This window comes from Hylobates moloch, unplaced genomic scaffold (assembly GCF_009828535.3).
Source record: "Hylobates moloch isolate HMO894 unplaced genomic scaffold, HMol_V3 SCAFFOLD_21, whole genome shotgun sequence".
NCBI classification, from domain to species: Eukaryota; Metazoa; Chordata; class Mammalia; order Primates; family Hylobatidae; genus Hylobates; species Hylobates moloch.
The window spans coordinates 16533543-16549436 of NW_026652296.1; the positions used below are offsets into that span (position 1 = coordinate 16533543).

At 39.8% G+C, this 15894-nt stretch overlaps 1 protein-coding gene across 6 annotated transcripts in view; it reads left to right on the forward strand.

Annotated features, from left to right (window-relative positions):
• OSER1 (oxidative stress responsive serine rich 1) overlaps positions 1-13437 on the forward strand; it is a 40519-nt gene extending 27082 nt beyond the window's left edge. For all 6 annotated transcript variants that reach the window (XM_058432809.1, XM_058432810.1, XM_058432811.1 and 3 more), the window contains 3 exons: positions 2740-2857; positions 6923-7036; positions 12605-13437. In XM_058432809.1, the coding sequence (XP_058288792.1) occupies positions 2740-2857; positions 6923-7036; positions 12605-13292 (920 nt within the window). In that variant the 3' untranslated portion in view covers positions 13293-13437. The remainder of the gene's footprint in view (positions 1-2739; positions 2858-6922; positions 7037-12604) is intronic.
• Positions 13438-15894: the final 2457 nt, after the last annotated feature.

The following is a 15894-nucleotide window of genomic DNA, read 5'->3' on the forward strand; positions in this document are numbered from 1 at the left end:
AGGAATTTGTCCTTTTGATGGGGAACTTAGAAGAACTTTATAATTTTTGTAAGATTGTGGAAAATCCGAGGCAAAGTTAAATTGCCCGGTGTGATTTGACTTAAAGAAACTTCGAATAGGCTTTTTAAAGTTTCATCTCTTTGGAGATTGTTCAGCTTCCGAGTTCACTGCAGCGAAAACGCCAAGACCGTCTCCCACAAATTTAATATTAATGAAGGGCAAGCCAATTATATCTGTTGTCCACACTTAGTTGTACAGCCCTTTCTTTGAATGGGGATCTGGGGATGCAGAGGAGCATAATGAGCCTTTTATAATTACAAACATGCTCTTCTCTAGCTCTTAAGGTTATGCCTGACGCTCATCTTTGCTCTTGGCTAAAATAACTGAGAAAAAAAGTGAGTAGTGAAAAAGTGCTGGAAGTCTGAAAATCGTTTAGACAGAACTTCATTCCTGAAGTTTTAGTCTGTAGCCAGATTTTAATTCTGGCCTGTTTTGGTTTTTAGATGATAGATATTTTAGTGTGTCGACAGGAATGTAAAGTTTGTATTAACATCTAGAATGATCACCTGCCGTGCTATTAAGTCAGCATGGTATAATTAAAAGTTACATATATAGGTTCAGAGCCTCTTAGCACAATGTTACATGGTAAGCTCTTGGAGGGCAGGAATGAGATTCTAGTCCTTACGGAAATGGAGTTTAGGCTTCTATCCCTAGCGTTCATTCCAGTGCCATGCACGTGGTAGGAATTCTGTAAATATTTGTGAAAGAAATGAATTTATGCCTTTAGGGTTCAGCAGTGTATACTTAAATGTGATGTGTACGTAAATGCTGACTGATTTCCAGAGAGGGCTAAGGAGGACTTGTGGGGGGTCTGCGGGTTGGGGAGATTGGCTCAGATGATTTACGAACTCGGTAAGGGCTGAACATTGACTAACGGATCATAAGGTAATTGAGGAACACTGTAAGTCAAACTTCAATTTAGTTCTACCAGCAGGAAGAATTTGTTTACAACCTACAATAGTACTCTTTTAGATGATGTGAAGCTTTGAAAATATTGAAATAAGTGATTGTTCACCTCTCCCCCCAGGTATATAGGAATTGATTGTGTATTTGAGGGATCCTACCCTAAATTGAGAATTAGAGACTAGAGAAGCATGGGATTGTGTGGATAATGTTTCTTCATGTTTATGTACTTAAATAAACCAGCAAAATATACGTGGAGAATGTCTTTAAATTTTTTTTTGTCCTAAGAAGTTGAGGTGCAGGCTGGCTGATTTTTTTTTTTTTTTTTTTTTAGTAGCTGAATTCTTTCAAGACTGTTTTCGGTGTTCCCCAGAGAGCTCTGCCTAAAATACCTTAACTTCCGCAAATAAGTAAAGTGAAAAGTCCTGATTCCTTGCCTCTTTATTTTGCGCTGGTACTACAATAACATAGTGGTTACATTATATCAAACATTATGACACCTTGACCTTTGGAATATTAGAGGTCTCACAATAACTTCGGAGCCACCCTGAGAAACGAGCAGATATGAATCAGAGAGGACCCAAGGGCCGGTGGAGAGGGACTGCTCCCTCTGAGAATGCCCAAGAGGGGTGGGGGCGGGGGGCGGGGCGGGGGGGGCGGGTAAAGGCTTAGAAATAAAGAGGTGAAGTGAATCTTTTGCTTCAAATATTCTCTATTTCTATTTTTTTTGTGGTACTTTTTTTTCTTTCTTTCTGATTCTCTCTGATATGTTCATAGATGCTGGTTTGCTTAATTTTTATTCAAAATTTGGTACTAATAACCCTGAGTGAAAAAATAATTTGGAGACTAGATTCAAGGGCTTATTAACAGACTTCTCTGTTGTGTTTCTTGTTGCTTCGGTTGGTTCTTCATCTCCTTTTCTCTGTTTAAATATAAAAATCAGGTGGAAAATATGGAGGACTTTAGTTAATCAAACTAGTTAAGAGATCATTTAGTGGTGCATCTACACAATAGTCATTTCTATTTTTTTTCTTTACTTTCAGTCTTTCTTTAGGCTAAAGAAAAGTTTGTTTTTTTTTTCTTTTTCCACTCATGTGCACAGTGATTTTTTAGGGATTTGCAAGCATATAGTTCATTTATTTTCTTTCTTGTTTAACAATTAATTACACTATTCCAGGCTATGAAGAAAAACACAAATAGAAGTTATCAACCTTACTGGTAGAGTGCATTTCTAATTCTGCTTTCACAGTGGTAACGTCTTGTTCTCTAAAACGTGCCTTCCTGTGAACATAGCTGTCTGGGTCAGGATTGCTCTAGAGAAATGCTATCATGTGTCATGAAAGTTATACTTAACTAGGGTTAGGCCAAACAAATACTCAGTGTCATTTTAAAGAATCAGGGTGCTATAATTAGAGCTATTCTCTTTTATTTCTGATGTCATTTTGTTCATAGGTTTCTAGACCAACTGGGGAGATTCCCCTGTTAAAAAGTATGTATACTGAAACATAGATTTTAGATCATCTAGTTTCCAAAATTGTATAATAGGATATTGGCATCATGTATGTGAACAGTTTATATTCTGTCATAGTACATATCCATTTTTGGTATCATTTCATTTGTTTTCCTTTAAGAAATAAAACCTATAGTCTCCAGTTATCTACACTGAAACTTCCTTTTTGAAATAAAAATTTGCTTTTTTTTTCCTAACAGCAGTGGTAACAGGTATACTTTTGATCCCACCTGTTTTTACTTTGCTCACTTTATTTTCTTTTTTAGTGTTAACAGGAACATTGATAAGTAGTGTAAAAACTTGCACAATGAAATCTGAAGCCAAGGATGGAGAGGAGGAGAGTCTACAGACTGCTTTCAAGAAATTAAGAGTGGATGCATCAGGGTAATTAAATATGTAATATATTATTTGGAATTATTTACTCATTTTAAATACTCCCTTTTCCCTAAAAACTTCTTCCTCTTTTAATATTTCTCATTATTGAAAGAAGATATAAATGCTAATAGTGTGACATTCTTCCAGATTCTGCACAGTATTGTTTTAGTTTAAAAAAAAAAAAACTGTTTGGTTAAATTTGAAAAGTAGCAGTTCATTTGCCCTCCCAGGTTGGGTGTTTTGGTTTTCGTTCACTTTGAGGAGGGCTTCCCCCCACCTCTTTTTAATCAAAGATTATCAAGCGGTGTCCCACCAGGGATTTTATCATACGTCTCAAGGGAATCGCAGTATTTTTCACTGAAAGTGGGTTGGCTCAATGGAAATCTATGAAGACATTGTAGATTTCATGGTCTGTGATTGCTCAGTCTATCACTATGGAAACCTCTATTCAGTAGGGTTCTGTCACTGAGATCAATAACCTTGGACCCTTTGGCCAAACTAATTAGAGCACCTGCATGCCAGCTGCTGTCTGAATGTTAATGTTTCACCCTTTGCATAATGTTCTGTGTAAGACTCTTCTCACACCAATTGTTTCTCCCAGGCCAAAATAAATCAACATTTTTAATGGATATAAGAATTTCTTTTCATGAATGGAAACTAAACACTGGAAGCTCAGAGTAGAACACCCACAAGTAATAATCATCATCATTAAAGTTTATTATTCACTTCCCGTGCCCTCAACACTGGGTTAAGTACTTTGTGCACATTATTTAATCCTCACTACACCTTAGGACATGGATACTACTGTCATTTCAGTTTACAGATGAGACTCACACAAATACTTGCTAAAAGTCACATTGGTAAGAAGTTGCAGAGCCAGGATTTGAACCTAGACAGCCTATCTCCAGAACCTCTGCTCTTTTTTTTTTTGAGATGGAGTCTGGCCCTGTCGCCCAGGCTGGAGTGCAGTGGCGTGATCTCAGCTCACTGCAAGCTCTGCCTCCCGGGTACATGCCATTCTCCTGCCTCAGCCTCCCAGGTAGCTGGGACTACAGGCGCCCGTGACCACGCCTAGCTGATTTTTTGTATTTTTAGTAGAGACGGGGTTTCACCGTGTTAGTCAGGATGGTCTTGATCTCCTGACCTCATGATCCACCCGCCTCGGCCTCCCAAAGTGCTGGGGATACAGGCGAGAGCCACTGCGTTCGGCCCAGAACCTCTGCTCTTAACCATCCTTTATGTGGTACCTTGAAGACAATATGAAGAAATGCATGCAGTACCTAGCACAAAGTAAAAACTAGATGTTAGTTGTTGTTACGGCCACCTGCCTATTGCTAGTACTATTTTTGGCCTATCAAATGAGAAGGTTTATGCTGATAGATTTGCACAGTAGATGTTATAGGTGCTCATATTTGCTTCCATGATACTTCAAAAACATATCTGTCCTCCTAATGGTTTTCTAATATGGTCAACTTGCCAGTTCATGTCAGTACTTAGATAAATTGTCTTGGGAAACAGAAGCAAAGCAGAGAAGCAGAGAGTTCCAGATTGTGGCTACAGTGTATCCTTTGTGATTTCTTTTTTTTTTTTTTTTGAGACAGAGTCTCGCTCTGTCGCCCAGGCTGGAGTACAGTGGCGCGATCTCAGCTCACTGCAAGCTCCGCCTCCCAGGTTCCCGCCATTCTCCTGCCTCAGCCTCTCCGAGTAGCTGGGACTACAGGCGCCCGCCACCACGCCCGGCTAATTTTTTGTATTTTTAGTAGAGACGGGGTTTCACCGTGGTCTCGATCTCCTGACCTTGTGATCCGCCCGCCTCGGCCTCCCAAAGTGCTGGGATTACAAGCGTGAGCCACCGCGCCCGGCCGTGATTTCTTATATAGGAATAATTTTTTTAAATCAGGAAAATACTAGGAATGTGTACACACAACCATACATAGAAATCTCTTAGAGTGTAAATTTGTATAAGTAACTCTTGATACACAGACTTCTTTCCTGATATTTTAAGAAGTTGAAATGTAAAATAAAGCCAGGCCGGGCATGATGGCTCACGCCTGTAATTCCAGCACTTTGGGAGGCCAAGGTGAGCACATCGCTTGAGCTCAGGAGTTTGAGACCAGCCTCGGCAACATGGCGAAACCCTGTCTGCAAAAAAAACCAAAGAATTAGCTAGGCGTGGTGGTGCGTGCCTGTAGTCCCAGCTGCTCTGTAGGCTGAGGTGGGAGGATCACTTGAGCCCAGGAGCTGGACGTTGGAGTGAGCTGAGATCATGCCACTGCACTCCAGCCCGCGCAACAGAGCAAGACCCTGTCTCAAAAAAAGAAAAAAAAAAAAAAAAGTAAAATTAAGCCATTTTGGTATCCCTAAAAATTACTTGGAACATTATTTAAAAATTTTTCAAAATATATGGTCAAAAATTATATATTTGTTAAACCAAATGCTGGATGTTCTCACTTAGAAGTGGGAGCTAAACATTGAACACACATGGACATGGGAACAATAGACACGTGCTGACTACTGGAGTGGGGAGGGCAGGAGCGGAATGTGGGTGGAAAACCTACCTGTAGGGTGCTGTGCTCACTACCTGGGCACAATACCCAGTAATCCTACGTATGTACCACTTGTATCTCAAGTAAAAACTGAAATGAAAAAAATTATATATTTGTAGCATATATTCTGCCTTGAGTAAAATTATAAGAAGGGAAGGAGAATGTTTGAGAAAATAAGAGAAGGGGTGAGTCATTAGCATGACTAAGCAGAATAAGACTTGTGTAGTAGTGTATCATACATTCTAGTTGTTTTATATTGTTGCCAATTTACAAATGGGATATCTGAGGATTGACTCATAAACTAACCAAGCCTTGCCAGGAATTTAGCATGATCCTGTTCAACAGGTTTTGATTCCTTAGTGGTATTTGTCTTATTAGGACAAATCTCTATATATTTATTACAAAACAATATCCTATTTATCTGACTGTAACATAATACATGCTTATTATGGAAAAATTTACAAAAACAAAACAGGATAAAAACGGAAGTAAAAATCACAGTTTACCATAACCACTGTTAACATCTAGACCACTGGTTCATGATAGCCTATACTTATTTTACATAGTTGAGATCATAATATATGTATAGGTGTTTAACCATGCTGCTTTCTCCTTATAAGCATTCCCGCATATCATTAAAAGTTATTTGTACACTTAATTTCTAATAAATTCCCAACATTTTACTGTATAGATATGCCATAATTTAGAAATACAGTATTTTTTTCTATTAGATATTGAGGTTATTCCCAGTTACTTTTTACTTTAAATTATGTTTCGTTGAACATCCTTTCATTTTAGTAGATTAATGTCTCCTTCTAAAGAATTTTTGTCAACACCATAACATGTATAGTAGGAGGGGTGTGTGCGTGTGTGTGTGTGTGTGTGTGTGTATGTGTTGAAAAAGTCTGGAAGGATTTCCACCAATGTTCGATGTTGGTAGTCTCTGGGTTGTGAGGTTATGGATGATTCTGTTTTTCTTGCTTTTAGATTTTTTCACATTCTTTACTGGGAACCCATATTATCTGTATAATTTTAAACCATAAGGATTTAACTCTGAGTAATATTTCAAGTTCATTAGTTGCAAAAGTTAGAATATTTTTCTAAAAGTTGCATAATATTTGAAAATGTATTCAGTGTTAAGTTAGATGGAATCTCCTAAAGTTTTTGCTTCTAAACTTAGTTCCATGACTCTGGTTTGCCTGCATAAGATAAATGGTCAGTGTCATTAGCATTCTCTGGCCATAAGGCCTGATCTGCCCCAGGGAAACAGCCTGAAAGTCTATTTATATCCTGCTGCGGGGTACACTTACCAGTCATTCTTTGGCTTATGATTTTGCAGCCATGGGCTTTTAGGGATCCTCTGGATTTGGTTTTGAAGGAAAATTTACATTAAAAGCTGAGCAACTTTTGAGAAACCCAAACTAGAAAAAAAAAAGTATTGATAAAAGTTGTATTTGAGTTAGTGAGAACAATATGTTCTCCTCATTTTACAGTTTTTTGTAGCCGTAAACTTTGTTCTTGTCTTCAGGTCCATAGCATCTCTGTCTGTTGGAGAAGGCACAGGTGTCAGAGCACCAGTCAGAACAGCAGCAGATGATACCAAACCTAAAACCACATGTGCATCTAAAGACAGTTGGCACGGGTAAGAGCTTCTTATTGAAATGATTTTTATTCCAATATTACAAAATATTATTGGATTTTCCTTTCTGAGTGTCCAGAAAAGAGTTAGGTTATGATGTGGAACCTAAGACCCAATGATTAAATAAGGACCTATTCCTTCTTTTGCTGAATTTGCTGAGACTTTTTTTTGGCCTGGTCCATAGTCAATTTTTACAAATATTCTATGTCTATTTGAGAAGATTGGGACTTCTCTAATTATTCTTGGGTTCTCTATCCATTAAATCAGGCTTTTAAATGTGTTATTGGAACCTTTTTTTCAATTATTTGGTCAGCTTGACTTACAAATAATAGAGATGTATGTTGAAATCTACCCCATGGAAGTGAATTTGTCTATTTTCCCTTTAAATTCTGTGTTTTTGCTTTATGTATCTTGAGGTTATTTTGTTGGATTTATATAGCATAGGTTTAGAATGTTTTCCTCCTGGTGAATTGAAACTTTTATTATGTAGTGACATTCTTAATCCCTCATAGTGGCTTTTGTCTTAAAGTTTTCTTCTAGTTAGTGTTTTGCTTGTGTGTCTTTTTCTATTCTTTTTTTTTTTTTTTTTTTTTAAGACGGAGTCTTGTTCTTGCTCTGTCCCACAGACTGGAGTGCAGTGTCACAATCTCAGCTCACTGCACCCTCCGCCTCCCTGGTTTAAGCAATTCTTCTGCCTTGGCCTCCCAGGTACCTAGGGTTACACAGGTGCCCGCCACAAAGCCCGGGTAATTTTTGTATTTTTAGTAGAGACAGAATTTCATCATGTTGGCCAGGCTGGTCTCAAACCCCTGACCTCAGGTGATCCGCCCACCTCAGCCTCCCAAAGTGCTAGGATTACAGGCGTGAGCCACCACACCCAGCCTACTATTCTTTCAAGCGTTCTGTGTTCTTGTATTTTAGCTGTGTTTCATATTAATAGCATATGACTAGGTTTTATTTTTTTCTGTTTTATTCAATGTGATCAGTTTTTTTAACTGCTGAGTTTAGTGCATTTACATTATTTGATTATTGATATCTTCAGAAGTGATTCTGTCATTTTACTTTATTTGTCCTGCTTTTTTCTATTTTTTTCCCCCCTTACCTCTCCTCCTTTACTTTCCAATTGTTTAAACACAATTGTTTGCAAGGATTTTGTTTGTTCTTTTCCTCTAGTGGTTTGGAAATGGCACACTTTGTTTCTATTCTTTCAGTAGTTGTTAGCCTTGATTTTACCATGCATGCTTTTAACAAAGACAAAAATTAATGGTATTTTAGCCCTTCTCCTTAGAACCCCTTTCTTCTGGTCTCCTGACTTCCATGATATAGTTGCCCAGTATTTTAGCTGTGTTACTTAATCTCACAAACTAGGTTTTATTATTATTATTTAAGCAGACAGTGTTTATTTAGATTTTTCTACTTGTTTATAACTTCTTTCCTCACCATGCTTTCACCTCAGACCTCCCATATACAATCACTTACTTTTTTCCTAAAGTAGTTTCTTTACTGAAGGTTTATTATTAGTAAATAGGACCTCTGCATTGTATAACTCCATATAAATACATTTGAAAGGGCCCCTGATGTTAAATAACATCATGTCCTATTGGTAAATAACAATCATCTGTATCCATGGGGGATCAATTCCAGGTCCTCCCCACTCACACGCCCCTCTCAATACCAAAATCTGAGGATGCTTATGTCTGTTAGACAGAATGGTATAGTATTTGCATACAACCTATGCTCATTCTCCTGTATACTTTAAACCACCTCTAGAGTACTTATAATACCTACCACAATGCTTACACAGCACTTCACTCACACAGACTCAGCGTAGTGCTTAGAGCACAGCAAATTCAGGGTTTGCTTTTTGGAACTTGGTGGAAGCGACATTTTCAGTCTGCTGCTGGTTGAATCCACAGGTGTAGAATCCATGGATACAGAAGACCGACTGTACTTTGCTTTCATTTATCTGAAAATGTCTTTATTTCGTCCTTGTTTTTGAAAGATAGAGTTGATATACTCGATATTATATTTCTAGATTGACAGTTATTTTCTCTTAGCACTTAAATTAGATACAGTTCATTGTCTTCTGGTTTCATTACATTGATACTGAAAAGCATACCTTCAATCCAATTGTTATTAATTTGGAAATAATCTTTCTAGTCTCTGGCTGCTTTTAAGATCTTCCTGCTGGGCCGGGCGTGGTGGCTCAAGCCTGTAATCCCAGCACTTTGGGAGGCCGAGGCGGGCGGATCACGAGGTCAGGAGATCGAGACCATCTTGGCTAACGTGGTGAAACCCCGTCTCTCCTAAAAATACAAAAAATTAGCCGGGTGTAGTGGTGGGCGCCTGTAGTCCCAGCTACTCGGGAGGCTGAGGCAGGAGAATGGCGTGAACCCGGGAGGCGGAGCTTGCAGTGAGCCAAGATCGCGCCACTGCACTCCAGCCTGGGCGACAGAGCGAGACTCCGTCTCACAAAAAAAAAAAAAAAGATCTTCCTGCTGTCTTTGCTATTCTATAGTTTTGCTACAGAGTGTCTCTATGTGGATTTCTTTTTATCCTGCTCCAGTGTATTTCCTGTGTTCATAGATTCTCTTATCAATTCAGAAAATTTCTGTCATTATGTCTATAAAAAAATCACTTGTCCTGTGTTCTCTGTATTCGTTTCTTCAGAAATTCCAGACTTACTCTGTCATCTCTCTTAACTTTTACATTTTTTCCAAATCCTTGTCTCTGTACTGCCTTTTAGGTCAGGGGTTGGAAAACTTTTTTTGTAAAGCACTGTATGGTAAATTTTTTAGCCGTTGGAGGCCAAGAAGGAAAAATCCAAGGATATTAATAAGTGCTTAAATAAGAGAGAAAACTCCTACTCTACCCTGTTTGCCTGGGGTTGGCCGTCCTGGCTGGTGGACACATTTTGTCTTCAGTTGCTGAGACAGTCGCAGGATTGACTAGCCTGAAAGGAGGACCTTGTGGAATGGGTGGGTAGCAGGTGGTGCCAATTCTACTCTCTGTCCCAGTGAGGCGCAGATCCCAGCATGCTCTTTTCTCCTCCAGAGATCCCAGCATTGGTTGGAGTCTTGAACTGAGATTCTGCCTCTTAATGATCAGCAGTTGCCAACAGTAGAGACCCAACATGTAGATGTTAGCCAGTGTGGGCGCTGGACAGTGGTGCAGCGTGTCTACTGGCCAGGAAGGCGGGCAGGGAGAATGGGGACAGGGGAGGATCCCCTAGCCTGGTCTGTGGCTCACAGTGCTAGCCCACTGGAGCAGTGTCCACAAGCTGTACAAAAACAGGCAGGGAGCCAGATTTGACCCACAGGCTGTAATTTGCTGGCCCCTGTTACAAATAATTCAGATTTATTTTCCAGTCAGTCATTCTTTCTTTAGCTGTGTGTACAAGTCCCCCCTTATCTATCCATAGGGGGTATGTTCCAGGAACCCCAGTGGACGCCTGAAACTGCAGACAATATCAAACCCATTTGCCATCAGTCAGAACACGTTTTTGTTCATGTCTTCCACCCACACATTTAATGCCTTTCCATCTTAACTAAGGGCTTACATGCACTGTGGCTGTAACTTTCACATTTGAAGTGCAACAGCAAGTCTATAACAAATTTGTTTTTCCTTCTTCACAATTTTTCAGATGGAAGATTCGTTCTTAACGTAGATCTTAGCAACCTCAGTATATGATTTATTTTTTCCTTTCCTTATTAAGTCAAGAACTTTCACCTTTTCACTTAAAGAAAGCTGTCTTAGTTCATTTTCTATTGCTGTAACTGAATGCCTGAGACTGGGTAATTTTTAAAGAGACTTATTTCTTACATTTCTGGAGGCTGGGAAGTGTAAGAGCATGGCACCAGCATCTAGTGAGTGTATCATTGCTGCATCATAACATGGGGAAGGATATCACGTGGCAAGGGGGCTTGTGAGAAGTAGCCAAACAGGCTTTTATAACAGAGCCATTCTTGTGATAACTATCCCTCTCCCTCAATAACCCTTTAATTCATTAATCTGTGGATGGATTAATCCATTCTTGAAGGCGGAGTGTTTGTGACCCAATCACCCCCAAAGGTCTCAGCACTGATGCATTCGGGACCAAGTTTACAACGCATGAACTTTTGGGTGACACATTCTAACCACAGCAGAAGCACTTCGTGGCTTTTCTTGGTATACCCAAACTGCTAGCATCACTACTCTTGTACTTTGGGGCCATTGTTAAGTAAAATAAGAGTTACTTGAACACAAGCACTGCAGTACCATGATAGTTGATCTAATAACCAAGATGGCTACTAAATGACTAATGGTTAGGTAGCATATATGGTGTGGATACCCTGGACGAAGGGATGATTCACATCCCAGATGGGATGGAGCAGGATGGTGCAAGATTTCGTCATGCCACTCACAGTGGGGCGCAATGTAAAACTTAATGAATTGTTTATTTCTGGAATTTTTTATTTAATATTTTCAGACCATGGTTGACTGCAGGTAACTGAAACTGTAGAAAGCGAAACCATGGATAAGATGGGACTACTGTGTTCTGTTTAGCTCATTCATTTTGTTTAATTTCAAATAAAACATTTTTTGTTTTTTAGTGTCCTGTTTGGTTCTTGTCTCTAATTCACTTAGCATTTTTGAGTATCTTTTCTTTTCATTCAGTTATTTAAATTTTTTTTTTTTTTTTTTTTTTTTTTTGAGACGGAGTCTCGCTCTGTTGCCCAGGCTGGAGTGCAGTGGCGTGATCTTGGCTCACTGCAAGTTCCGCCTCCCGGGTTCACGCCATTCTCCTGCCTCAGCCTCCCGAGTAGCTGGGCCTACAGGCGCCCACCACCACGCCCGGCTAATTTTTTGTATTTTAGTAGAGACAGGGTTTCACTGTGTTAGCCAGGATGGTCTCAATCTCCTGACCTCGTGATCTGCCTGCCTTGGCCTCCCAAAGTGCTGGGATTACAGGCGTGAGCCACTGCGCCTGGCTATTTAAATACTTTATAAATAGTTATCTTACATAGTGTGTCCAGTAGTTCCCAGTATCTGAAAACCTCAGGGGTTGTAGATATTGTTAGTTTTTTGGTTTTGATTGATTGGCTGTTACCAATGATAGAAATGAATCAGAAATCTGTTTAATAGTAATGGCATAATGGTCATTTGTAATGTTAGCCTCACAGTGGTTCTGAAGCTGCTATATTTAGGTTTAGGGCACAATATTTAGGCTTTACAGGATCAGCTTCAGTTGTCTGTTTGAGGTGCTTCCCTCAGACCCACTAGTCAAAGGCTCCCAAGCTTAGAGTTGGAACAGGGCAGGTGTTCTGTCCCAAATGTTTGGCCCAAGTGATTCAGTTAAAAAATACCATTATCTCACCTGGTTCTATAGCTTGCTGATAAGATGATGTTGAAGTTTTTGAGACACAAAAATTTAGGCAGCATGAAAATGGAGGCAGGTGCATCTCTTGCAGGAAATTTATGAGCTTAGACTCATAAATCTGAGGGAAGGTAAATTTCCTACTATCATAAGGAATCTGTTTAGGACAGCTCTGTATCCCAACATCTTCTTGTATATTTTTTTTTCCTCTTTAGGTCTACAAGGAAGTCTTCACGAGGAGCGGTGAGAACTCAGCGTCGTCGACGTTCTAAGTCTCCTGTCCTTCATCCTCCAAAGTTTATACATTGCAGTACAATAGCATCATCTTCCAGCAGTCAACTCAAGCACAAAAGCCAGACTGACTCACCTGATGGCAGCGGTGGGCTGGGAATTTCATCCCCTAAAGAGTTCAGTGCAGGAGAAAGCTCTACTTCTCTCGATGCTAATCACACAGGGGCAGTCGTTGAGCCTTTGAGAACTTCTGTTCCAAGGCTCCCATCAGAGAGTAAGAAGGAAGACTCCTCTGATGCTACCCAAGTCTCCCAAGCAAGTCTCAAAGCTAGTGATCTCTCTGACTTTCAATCAGTTTCCAAGCTAAACCAGGGCAAGCCATGCACATGCATAGGCAAGGAATGCCAGTGTAAGAGATGGCATGATATGGAAGTGTATTCCTTTTCAGGCCTGCAGAGTGTCCCTCCCTTGGCTCCAGAACGAAGATCCACACTTGAGGACTACTCTCAGTCGCTGCACGCCAGAACTCTGTCTGGCTCTCCCCGATCCTGTTCTGAGCAAGCTCGAGTCTTTGTGGATGACGTGACCATTGAGGACCTATCAGGCTACATGGAGTATTACTTGTATATTCCCAAGAAAATGTCCCACATGGCAGAAATGATGTACACCTGATAGCAAGAAGCTAATTCATATGCTTTAAACCAATGAAGGCTTGTCAAAGAGATTTAGTTAATGGCAGACCTTGCGGCCACTTTGTGTGAGAAGACATCTCTTTCTGCTCACTGTGCTTGCAATAAAAACTTTTCTTGGCATCTCAGTTAATCTTCATTCTTTAAACTTACTCTCTGAGTTCTTACATACACTTCAAGGTGAGCAGATCAAAGAAAAATCCCCCTTATTTAGAAATGTTCCTGGGGGATGAAGAAACCATAATTACTTGTGACTGGCAGCAGTGGGTGTATGGTAAAAGCCTTTGTAAAACAGTGCATTTTTCAGATTTGTTTAAGGTTTGGTAGCCAAGGAAAGTAAAATGTGATTTTGTAACTGCACTGAAAATTTGTCATGCTATAGTTGCCAGCCCAGAATATTAGAAGTTACAAGACTGATTTAAACCATCTCTGATTTAATGCAAGATTTATTGTGTCTATAAAGGTTTCTCTTGTTATTGTTAAGCCAGAGATCTAAGGTTTAGATTCAATTTGAATAAACTAGCTGGCCTGCCCTCTATTGTTTGAGAGAGTTATTAACCATCACTAAATAAGCCCCTGCTGGTGCTATTCATCCTGAGACATGTTACGTGCAGTTTCAAGTAAGCAGCTTGGAATGGGCTGCTTCAGTTGGAGGGAGGGGGTGTAATATTTGAAACGAGTGTGTCTTCACCATCTCCAGCATTTTAAATATATGGCGTTTTTTTTTTTGTTTGTTATCAGTTGTAATACTGGTCTCATACCTCAGTTTCAGATGTTACAGATGGTTACCTCTTTGAGCTGCCGTGTCACCCCAGCAACCCCAAAAGAGAATTTTGTACATTCTGTATCCCACAGATTTGGTCAACCATTTCAAAATTCCCTCCAGTTTGGTAAAAAAAAAATCTGTCTTCGGTTTCAGCTGGATGATGAATCCTTGTTTTTCAGGTGGCTCCAAAAAGAATGTTGGATGTGTTCAGACCATCCTAAGCAGAGCCACCAAATTTAGTGACAGTGTCTAGCCATGTTAGCAATAATGTTAACAGACGCTTTTGTTTAAATTACAAAATACATTTATTCTATTTACTAAAACATCGCACTGGCTGTGGTTGATTCATGATAATGGGATGTGGGCTTCAACAAATAGGTGATTTGTACTTGGGGGAGAGGGGAAGGGTGTTTACTAGAAAAACCCTAAGCTTAAGTAGTGGGAGTCCTCTGCTGGTCATTGGTTTGGTGTGGATTTAGTGACATCTGAAGGCTGTGGTTAAAGCAAGGGAGCAAAACACCTTATCACAGCTCTAGAAGCTGTGACAGATATTTCCTAATAATGGTGACAGAAGGTGCACTATTTAGTATATCTAAGGCAGAAATTGTCAAACTTTTTGCAAGCACTTCCTTTACACTGACAAATTCAGGACCCAAAAGGTTTTGTTATAATCTCCAAAAGGATATAGATATTTACCATATTAGAAATTAAAACTAAGATATTTTAAAAATATTTATTTAAAAACTCATTACAAGCTAACAAAATTTTTGAATGAAAAATAGCTTTTCCAAAACAGAAAATAGTAGAAGAGTGGCATTCTACCTTTTTGCAAATCTTTTTTAATGTTTGGCTTAATTCGAAGACAGATTCTCATATGTTTCTGCATTCAGTCTCTAGGATATCGCGTATTGTGTGGTCTCTGGCAAACTTTTGTACACTTGGGAGAATGAATGTGAAAAAGGCCACTACAGGTTGAATATTCCTTATATGAAATGCTTGGGACCAGAAGTGTTTCAGGTCTCAGATTTTTTTTAGATTTTGAAAGATTTGCATTACATGCTTATCAGTTCAGCTTCCGTAATCCTAAAAGCCAAACTGCTCCAGTGAGCATGTCCTTTGATCCTCATGTCAGTGCTCAAAAAGTTCTAGATTTTGAAGCATTTCAGATTAGGGACCCTCAACCTGTAATGTTTTAGTACCATGAAAATAATTTTGACCTTAGATTTCCTAAAAGGGCCTCAGGGACTCCCAGGGATTCCCAGACCAAAATTTAAGCTCTGGTTGTAAAGGTACCACCCCACTTTCACCTCCACAACTAATGTTTTGGCTCACCTTTAAAAAAATAAAAACGGGGCTGGGCACGGTGGCTCACGCCTGTAATCCCACCACTTTGGGAGGCGGAGGCAGGCAGATCACAAGGTCAGGAGATCGAGACCGCCCTGGCTAACAACGGTGAAACCCCGTCTCTACTAAAAATACAAAAAATTAGCCGGGCGTGGCCGGCGCCTGTAGTCCCAGCTGCTCAGAGGCTGAGGCAGGAGAATGGCGTGAACCTGGGAGGTGCAGCTTGCAGTGAGCCGAGATGGTGCCACTGCACTCTAGCCTGGGTGACAGAGCAAGACTCCGTCTCAAAAATAAAATAACTGTAGAGGAGTGGAGCTATTGTAATTAAGTAGTGAGCTATTCAAGTTCATGTTAAATGGGCTTAACATGGGCTTAACATGTTCTTTGAATTAAGACAAGTTCTTAAGCCTTTAAATCCCTTTTAGTTTGTTTTTCAAGCCAGCAGTCTGGTTATTTACTTAGTGCTGTGTATTAG